Source organism: Salvelinus namaycush, chromosome 21, assembly GCF_016432855.1.
Source record: "Salvelinus namaycush isolate Seneca chromosome 21, SaNama_1.0, whole genome shotgun sequence".
NCBI classification, from domain to species: Eukaryota; Metazoa; Chordata; class Actinopteri; order Salmoniformes; family Salmonidae; genus Salvelinus; species Salvelinus namaycush.
This window is the reverse complement of record NC_052327.1, coordinates 26723811-26734499: the sequence shown is the minus strand read 5'-3', so window position 1 is coordinate 26734499 and position 10689 is coordinate 26723811. Positions and strand designations below refer to the sequence as shown.

The 10689-nt window shown below is 40.3% G+C and overlaps 1 protein-coding gene across 1 annotated transcript in view; it reads left to right on the top strand.

Moving 5' to 3' along the window:
* Positions 1 to 1199: 1199 nt before the first annotated feature.
* LOC120066253 (N-terminal EF-hand calcium-binding protein 2-like) overlaps positions 1200 to 10689 on the top strand; it is a 154321-nt gene continuing 144831 nt past the window's right edge. Inside the window, exons 1-2 of the mRNA XM_039017501.1 lie at positions 1200 to 1517; positions 7035 to 7059. Coding sequence (XP_038873429.1) covers positions 1200 to 1517; positions 7035 to 7059 — 343 coding nt within the window. The remainder of the gene's footprint in view (positions 1518 to 7034; positions 7060 to 10689) is intronic.

Below are 10689 nucleotides of genomic sequence, written 5' to 3'. Positions count from 1 at the left end.
GGGTTTTGTGAAAGCTATCTTTTCTGTGAAAAAATGGCGGTGTGTTTTTGGATATTGTGGTGAGCTAACATAAATATGTTGTGTTTTCGCTGTAAAACATTTTAAAAATTGGACATGTTGGCTGGATTCACAAGATGTTTATCTTTAATTATATGTACAACATGTATTTTTCATCAAAGTTGTATGATGAGTATTTCTGTATTTCACGTTGCTCTCTGTAATTATTCTGGCTATTTTGGAGCCATTTCTGAACATGGCGCCAATGTAAAACCACGATTTCTGGCTATAAATATGCACATAATCGAACAAAACATAAATGTATTGTATAACATGATGTCATATGACTGTCATCTGATGAAGTTGTTCAAAGGTTAGTGATTAATTTTATCTCTATTTGTGGGTTTTGTGAAAGCTATCTTTGCTGTGAAAAAATGGCTGTGTTTTTTGGGATATGGTGGTGAGCTAACATAAATATATGTTGTGTTTTCGCTGTAAAACATTTAAAAAATCGGACATGTTGGCTGGATTCACAAGATGTTTATCTTTCATTTGCTGTATTGGACTTGTGATTTCATGAAATTATATTATATTTTAATGAACCTACACAGGGTGACATCACCCCATTCAACCAAGCCACTCAATCCCTCTATTCTAATAGAAAAGTAGTAGTGACTTGATCTTTCAATGAAAGTGAACATTTGCCCCATCTCATCTGAAAGCAAAAGCGTGCTACTTTATTTAAGTGGAATGCTGAAGAATGTTAGAGTTAGAGTGTTAAAATGACATCAAATCAAACGTCAAATCAACGTCTATTCCACTCAACGTAATTTCATTGAAATTACCTGGGAACAACGTTGATTCAATCAGTGTGCCCAGTGTGGCATACTACTCCATAACTTAATTCAATGTGCTTAAATCCACCTTGTACAATGTCTCTCAACACTTTGTTACTGAACAACACTTTATTGTCTTTACAATAACTTTTACATATACAATAATTTAAAATATATTTATGGAAGTATATCAGACAAGGTGCTGATCGAAAATTGCCAAGGCACCAATAGACAGTCCGCAACCCTCTGAAAGTAATGTTGAAGAGAGGTGTGTTTTCGGGGACGTTCGGAGGGTCGATGATGATGTAAGAGGAGAGGGAGGGATTGCCCCCATAACGCTCAACATGAACGCTCCGTGGCAAAAGGATGTGTGAGCAAGCAGCGCGCTACTGCAGGGACGGTGTCCACAAACTGCTCCAAAAAGAACAACCGAAACTCCGGGCTCAGGACAGCAAAGAGCAACCAAAACCCGTGGCCGAGGAAAGCGAGTCAGCGACGGCTGCACAGTTTGGAAACAGCGGCGCCCAGCCCGGTGGAATTGACGGGCTCGTCCGCTGGATAGTCACCAAGATGAGCGACAACAAAAGCATCTCTACCCGGGAATACGCGAAGGAGGAGGCAGCGGTTGCCCAAGAGCAGTTCTTCGCACCAGAGCCACGGAAAGGCATCTCTGTAATATTGGATGTAGGTATCGCTTACTTACCTGTAGGATTATCAGATATTTTACCTGCAAATTATTCATTGGTATGGTGGCAGAGGTGGAAGAAAGTCCCATTTTAATTCAGTGCACAATTACGCGTAAAGATCATCCCCAATGTTGTGCCAATACTGTTCACATCATCAATTCGTTACATAGCCTCTCGGAATATACACGTATTCACTTTATATTACTTGAAAATAAAGTTTTTCTGTAATCTGTAGTAATCTGTAGATCAGATGATCCGTGTTTTCCTTAAACGGTGGATGAATTCTAAGCACCATAACCAAATCAAATAGGCTACTCAGAGTTTTTATGGAGTTGGCCTAAAAAGGTAGACGAAATTACTTTGCCACGAGCAGCACCGCATATATTGGCCGTGTCCGAGAGCATCAAAACCGTTATGTATCATGGGTAAGTAGTGACCGATTGACTGATCTACAAATAATATTGAGTTGTTATTTATGATGCAAGGTGATTTGTAGATTAGTCCGCCTTGCCTTTAAAGGCGGCTGCAATGTCGAATGTGCCAATTGAGATGCGTGAAATGCAAGACTTTGACACACATTATCTGCGCACAACGGGTTCACTTCATGCTGTGGGTTCGGATCATAAACAGCGGTGAATTTAGTTGTTGCGGAAATTGACCCATTATGCTGTTTACTTTCTGCATCTACCCCATATCACTGAGTCTACCTGTAATTAAGTGCACCCCATATTGGATGTGGGTGGTGCGCATAGACTATACATCCTAGATATAATATTATCCATGCTCTAAATTGGTATCAATTGGTGTAAATGCTCCTAGATGTGTTACATTGTAGTCTTACTGATGTCATTTTATGCCATAGCATGCATATATAGTACAGTCCTTTAAATGTTAAATGTTGTCATAATAAATAATCTTATACAGAGCTATAGATTAATATATGACTGATAGCCAGACATCTTGTCTTTATACCACTAGTGCATCTTTGACAGGCATACCTTACTTTGAATAATTAATATATTTTTTGCAGAGTATCCAGCAATTACGCTAGGGGTAGGCGGCTGAAGCTGGTCTCAGCAGTATTCATTTAGTAGGTCAAAGTGTTGCCATAGGATTATTCATCATTGCTTCATCATTATGTGTGTCTGGTGCTCCTTCTTCTAGGGATCTACATATTGCATTTAGGGGTACAACTAATCTGAGAGTCAGAGAAACTAGTTCACTTTTAGCCCCAGACCCAGATAAGCTAGGTGATGAAGAAGTGGTGCATGGAAACTCATTAGAATTCTGAAATGAAGACCAGAGGGGTAGAAGTATCCTAGTGTGTGTGTGTGTGTGGGGGGGGGGGGGGGGCTTGTGGGTATCCTTGTGGGTACCGGAAATCCCCCAAAGTTCGCACAAGGATAGTAAAACAAGAAAAATACTCCCTTGTAGGGACATTTTACAGGTCCCCACGAGGACAGACTATTTTAGGCTTAGAGGTTAGGGTTACAGTTAGGGTTAGGATAAGAATTAGGGTTAGGTTTAAAGTTAGGGGTTAATGTTAGGAGTAAAGGTTAGGATTAAAGTTAGGGTAAGGGTTAGGTTTAGGGATACGGTTAGGGGTTAACAAAAATAGGATTTTGAATGGAAATAAATTGTAGGTCCCCACAAGGATAGTAAAACATATGCTGTGTGTGTGTGTGTGTGTGTGTGTGTGTGTGTGTGTGTGTGTGTGTGTGTGTGTGTGTGTGTGTGTGTGTGTGTGTGTGTGTGTGTGTGTGTGTGTGTGTGTGTGTGTGTGTGTGTGAGTGCGTGAGTGCGTGAGTGCGTGTGTGTGGGTGCGAGGCAGAGAGAGAGAGATTACGGGGGAAATATAGTATTCAATAATATTATCTATTGCTTGGTGTGTGCAATTACATATCTGCCATTAAATAGGATTCCAAGACCATTGTCTAAAGGTGTGTAAGTATTGAAAACCCATAGAATTAGAAGACAAACTTCACAGTGGCTGTTCTTTGTACTGTATTTTTATAGCCTCGTTTTTCTCCTCTCTTCTCTCCTCCACACCCCTCCTCCACACAGCAGAGGCATAGATCCATCCATTTGTAATGAGGCAAAAAGATGCAGAAAGAACGCTGCCTCCTCTCTATTTTTTCTCTCTTTCTTTTTCTCTCTCTCTCTCTCTCGCTCTCTCTCTCTACCTGTTCCCACCATTCTGTGCCTCTTTCTTTCTCACACATTTTCTTCCTTCTTGTTTCTCAGCCTCTCATTATTACCTGCTTCTTAATTCTTCCTTCTGCCTTGCATGCTATTCAAGTCTCCATCCATCCCCATGACACCTCCGTTCCTTCTCTCTGTGCCACAGTGAGTGGCGTTGGCAAGTCACCGCTCTCATTCTCATGTAGTGTTCTCACCTGACTTGTTTAGGCTAGTGCTCTGCTGAACTGTCTTCCATTTACTGTAAACCAAGCCCATCTGTATTGTTTTCTATTGTATGAGGCCCTCTGTAAACTCCCTCTCTCACCCCCCCCCCCCCCCCCCCCCCCCCCCCCCCCCTCTGTCTCCAGACTCTCTACCATACCCCACATGACAAATGTTTACCCATTTTGGCTTTAATGAATTGAGCACTGATCTCTGGCATCAGAGATGACTAGGCTGTTCTGTCTAAATAACAGATTAGGTCTGGGATTTGTGGTACATTGGTTTATCTCCAAACTGCGTTATGCCATATTGCCATTAGGAACAGTGATTAGTATTATGGAATCAAATAAACTCTTAATATCTGTATGGCAAAGAGCAAAGACAGTGTGTCTATGTATGCGGTGACTCAACACTATACACCTCAGCTACTACAGCAACTGAAATGACTGCAACACTTAACAAAGAGCTGCAGTTAGTTTCAGAATAAGTTTGTCATAAATATTTCAAAAACTTAAAGCATTGTATTTGGGACAAATCATTCACTAAACCCTAAACCTCAACTAAATCTTGTAATGAATCATGTGGATATTGAGCAAGTTGAAATGACTAAACTGCTTGGAGTAATCCTGGATTGTAAACTGTCATGGTCAAAATATATTGATACAACAGTAGCTAAGATGGGGAGAAGTCTGTCCATATTAAAGCGCTGGTCTACCTTCTTAACAACACTATCAACAAGACAGGTCCGGCCCTAGTTTTGTCGCACCTGGGCTACTGTTCATACGTGTGATCAGGTGCCACAAAGAGGGATTTATGAAAATTTTTGTAAGAAGTGTGTACCGAGCTGTCTGTTTAAACTACTAGCACACAGCTCGGACAACAATTCATACTCTACAAGACATACCATCAGACACACCTACCTATTCAAAGGTTTTTCTTAATTTTTACTATTTTCTACATTGTAGAATAATAGTGAAGACATCAAAACTATTAAATATCACATATGGAATCATGTAGTAACCCAAAAAATATTTTATATTTGAGATTCTTCAAAGTAGCCACCCTTTGTCTTGATGACAGCTTTGCACACTCTTGGCATTCTCTCAACCAGCTTCACCTGGAATGCTTTTCCAACAGTCTTGAAGGAGTTCCCACATATGCTGAGCACTTGTTGGCTGCTTTTTTCCTTCACTCTGCAGTCCAACTCATCCCAAACCATCTAAATTGGGTTGAGGTTGGGTGATTGTGGAGGCCAGGTCATCTGATGCAGCACTCAATCACTGTACTTCTTGTTCAAATAGCCCTTACACAGCCTGGAGGTGTGTTCTGGGTCATTGTCCTGTTGAAAAACAAATTATAGTCCCACTAAGCGCAAACCAGATGGGATGGCGTAACGCTGCAGAATGCTGTGGTAGCCATGCTGGTTAACTTCTTTAATATACATATAAGTGAATTTGTTCCAATACTTTTGGTGTCCTAAAATGGGGGGACTATGTACAAAAGTGCTGTAATTTCTAAACCGTTCACCATATGGATGAACATACCCTCAAATTAAAGCTGACAGTCTGCAATTTAACCTCATAGTCACTGTATCATTTCAAATCCAATGTGCTGGAGTACAGACCTAAAACAACCAAAATATTGTCACTGTCCTAGTACTTCTGGAGCTCACTGTATGTTTTTCATCTGAAAAGCAGGGAAATTGGTTCACCTACATTATGTGACGCTATGCTGTAAGGCCTGACAAATGGATTATCAGACAAGTCCCTTAACACCAGAATGATGAATGTTATACACACATACCTCTGCCACTTTTATCATTAGTCATGCCCCACTTCTGTTGCTTTAATTGTAGTTTACATTTAGTATAATATGTAATATTTTAATGGGCCCTTTTTTTTATAGTGTAAGTGAGAATGGGTCTTTCTGGAGGATATATACCTGTATTTCATTACCTCTCCCGTCAATCATCTGCAAGCACATAATAATGAAAGTCATTGTGATGTATGGCGTGCTCTCTGAGTCAGTGTCCATTGTCTTTCCCTCAATGGTTTTATATCTCATCTGATGAGCTTTTCCCAATGTCCAATGGACAATTTCTTACCCCCGATTTATTTTATTAAAACTCAAGTGCTCATCAGTCTGGTGAAGAAGATAGATATCAATAATGACCCAAACTAAAAAAACCTATACACAGTTGTTTATACTGTTAAATGGAAACTCCACTCAAAAACTTTATAAAATTAGTCCACTGTTGATACAGTCCCAAAATGGTTTGCATATCAGCAGTCAAGTTTTCAAGATATTGGACTTTCAAGAAGTAAAGTGGAGTTCCCCTTTTAACCTCGTTCATGCATGAAATGCACTTACCACTTTCAAAAGCATAGAAAGAAACACATGAATATATATCCCCCACCAGATATAACAAGGATTCACAGATAATTTATTGGTGTTCTAAACCGGTGTGATTACTGCTTTCCCAGTGACAAACTAAGGATTTGTAACGGCTTTCGTCCTCTTCGTCTGAGGAGGAGTAGGAAATATTGGACCAATGTGCAGCGTGGTACGTATCCATAATATCTTTTAATAGAATGAATACAAAATACAAAAAAAACAAGAGAATCAAAATGAAAACCGAAACAGTCCCGAATGGTGAAAACACTGAAACGGAAACAACCACCCACAACCAAAATGGGGAAAACATGCTACCTAAATATGATTCTCAATCAGAGACAACGATCGACAGCTGCCTCTGATTGAGAACCATATCAGACCAGACATAGAAATACAACAACATAGAAAACAGAACATAGACTACCCACCCCAACTCACGCCCTGACCAACCTAACACAAAGACATAAAAAGAAACACAGGTCAGAACGTGACAGGATTAGAGTCTTAACTGTGCCATTACACACGAGTGCATCATGTGGTTAGGCTTTTTAAACAAGATTACGCTGGGTTTTCACTTACTCTTACCTAGCTATTCAGGCAGGCTTATTTACTGTCTCTCATTGCCCTTTTGCGCCATGTTTTATCATGTTTCATGTTTTTACACTGTTCACGTGACTAGTCCCTTCACTAATGTAGGGCTCATGTTTTGTCTTAACAGATTTTCCGGAGAGCTGATAAGGATGGTAAGTGTGTTTTGGTTTGTTAAACATATTTAGTTATCATGTTGTCTGTGTCCTCTCAGTGAGGTATCTACTCTGGCCAGTCTTGTGGATTGTTAGTACATTGTTTAATTTCCAGGCTAGAACAGTGTGGTGCGGTTCCAGAGCTTCCCTCATTCCCTCATTCCCTCTAGCACTTGTTTGTCCTGCTGTCGTGTCTTGGAGCCTTTGACAGGATAGAAGAAAACTAACAAGGAGACAACTTAGAAGGATACGTTTTTATACCAACCAGATGGCCATTTTATTTTCTGATCTGTGTGGTTGCACTGTATCTCTAACTACCTTGTGGAATAGCAATGGTAATTTCACTGCTATATTTTTTAGTTATCTATTCTGTGTGTATGATTCTTAGAGACACAGTAGATACACTACAAATATGTTATTAGCTCCTAGTTAAAGAGAATCCTTGTCATTTGATGTATGGAACAAGCTCAGTTTGTGGTATTTTTACCCTCCTCTCCTGGGAAATGTTCTGTGGCTGTTTCAATGAAAGAGAGATGCTAAACACACTGTGCGGGAGGGATAGAGAGGCTGAGAGAGAGAGAAGAGAGCGAGTAGCAAGAGAGAGAGAAAGAGATGGAGATAGATAGGGGATAAGGGAGAAAAAGATCAGGGGTCCAACATCGCTCCAAGATCTGCTCTGGTCTTCACAATGGGATCCATGTATGGATCGACTAGGGTCAAGGTTTATTGCCTCTCCCTCTCTGCCCGCTTCCAAAAGGGCACCTGCTAAATAAGCCTATATGTCTCCTAGCGTTGATAACACAATTAGCAGTGAGAAGGGTAATCATTAGTGTGTGTTTTATAGCTGAGCTAACATGCTCCTTTGGCCCAGGAGCTTTTATCATTGCTGCCTCCAGGTGAGCGCTGCCTAACAGGCCCTGATTAGAGGTTCTGATCCTGCGGTGTTATGCTGCTGGGCCCACCGTCATAGAGAGGAACGCATCACAGCCCTTTAAATACGGACGTCCTGTAATGAAACTCTTTCCTGAGAGAAAGAGAGGTATCAGTAATTATAGACAAGTGTGTGGTAATGGAAATGTAATTGTCTTCTTTCTCCCACTCCCAATGCCATGATATGCTCCACTCCCGAAACTGCTCAGGGAGGGGGTGGGGGGTAGGTGGGGGGGGGGGGGTGTTTCCCATCCAGCATTAAAGGAGGTACAGCACACATGTTACAGCACACATGAAAAAATACTACAGTTTGCTATAGACTACTACAGTACTTACTGTAGAATTCTGTTGTAAACTGTAGTACCTACCTACCTACCTACAGATTATGGAAAATTTGCTTTTTGAGTAGTTTGTCCAGTAGGTTTCCTCAAGGAGAAAGCCCCCACTGCTATGTCAAAGATAATAAAGCCAAAACGCTATAGTATATATAAAAAAACACTACAGTAAATACTATAGTATAATACAGTCCGCAAAAATACTACAGTAATTACTAAAACAATTTAAATTATACATATACTATAGTAATATATAAATAGTACAATATACTACAGTCATTTCTGCAACACTACAGTGAATATTACATTAAAGTCTGCAAAAACACAACAGTGAATACTATAGTATTTATACCATAGTATACTATAGTATTTTTTCATTTTGGAGCACCGCTAGTTTGTATGAGAGTGTAAGCATGTGTACCTGATTAGTGATTGCCTTGCCTTGGTTGTTGTGGATCTCATACTCCATTTTTGGAACTGGCTTGCAGAGAGTAATCAACTGCCTATTGTATAATATGCCATTTTCATGACTGCTCAGGGTACAAGTTTTCAGAAATGTTATTTTATTGAAGCACAATGAGGAAATATTTGCAGATTTCAGCCTTTGTGAGTAAGACCTTTAAACAGGTAAACATTCACAAGACCGTAGGGCCAGACTGATTACCAGGACACATTCTCAGAGCATGCACTGACCAGCTAGCAGGTTTCTTCACTGACATTTTCAACCTCTCCCTGACCCAGTCTGTAATATCCATATGTTTCAAGCAGACCACCCCGTGCCTAAGAAAGCCAAAAAAGCCTCTCCCTCAATGTCAGCAAGACAAAGGAGCTGATTGTGGACTACAGAAAATGGAGGGCATAGCATGCCCCCATTCACATCAACAGGGCTGTAGTGGAGACGGATGAGAGTTTCAAGTTCCTGTATCCATATCACTAAGGACCTATCATGGTCAAACGCACCAACATGGTTGTAAAGAGGGCACGACAATGCCTCTTCCCCTTCAGGGCTTCTATACCAGGCAGTGTCAGAGGAAGGCCACCCAAGTCACAGTCTGTTCTCTCTGCTACAGCACGGCAAGCTTTTACCGGAGCACCAGGTCTGGGACCAAAAGGCTCCTGAACAGCTTCTACCCCAAAGCCATAAGACTTCTGAACAGTTATTTAAATGGCTACCCGGACTTTCTGCTTTTCACCCCTTACTGTACCTACATGTGCATAGTACAGTACTTCAATCAATCACCTAACCAGGCCTACATGTACATATTACCTCAATCAATCACCCCAACTACCTCGTACCCCAGTACACTGACTCAGTACAAGTACTCCTTGTATATAACCTGTGTGTAGCCTTTATATTGTTATTTATTGTGTTATTTTGTGTTACTATTTTCTTTTTATCTATTTGTTCATTTTCATACTTTTTAACTGCATTGATGGGAAAGGGCACATAAATAAGCATTTCATGGTAAAAATCACATTTTTATTGGTCACATACATATATTGAGCAGATGTTATTGCAAGTGTAGCGAAATGCTTGTATTCCTAGCTCCAACAGTGCAGTAGTATCTAACAATTCACAACAATACACACAAATCTAAAAGTAAAAGAATGGAATTAAGAAATATAGGACGAGCAATGTCGGAGTGGCATTGACTAAAATACAGTAGAATAGAATAGAGTATATACTGTACATACAGTTGAAGTCGGAGGTTTACATTCACCTTAGCCAAATACATTTAAACTCAGTTTTTCACAATTCCTGACATTTAATCATAGTAAAAATTCCCTGTCTTTGGTCAGTTAGGATCACCACTTTATTTTAAGAATGTGAAATGTCAGAATAATAGCAGAGATGTATTTCAGCTTTTATTTCTTTCATCACATTCCCAGTGGGTCAGAAGTTTACATACACTCAAATAGTATTTGGTAGCATTGCCTTTAAATTGTTTAACTATGGTCAAACGTTTCGGGTAGCCTTCCACAAGATTCCCACAATAAGTTGGGTGAATTTTGGCCCATTCCTCCTGACAGAGCTGGTGTAACTAAGTCAGGTTTGTAGGCTCCCTTGCTCGCACACGCTTTTTCAGTTCGCACACACTTTTTCAAATTTTCTATAGGATTGAGGTCAGGGCTTTGTGATGGCCACTCCAATACCTTGACTTTGTTGTCCTTAAGCCATTTTGCCACAACTTTGGAAGTATGCATGGGGTCATTGTCCATTTGGAAGACCCATTTGCGACCAAGCTTTAACTTCCTGACTGATGTCTTGAGATGTTGCTTCAATATATCCACATAATTTTTCTTCTCCTGATGTCATCTATTTTGTGAAGTGCACAAGTCCCTCCTGCAGCAAAGCACCCTCACA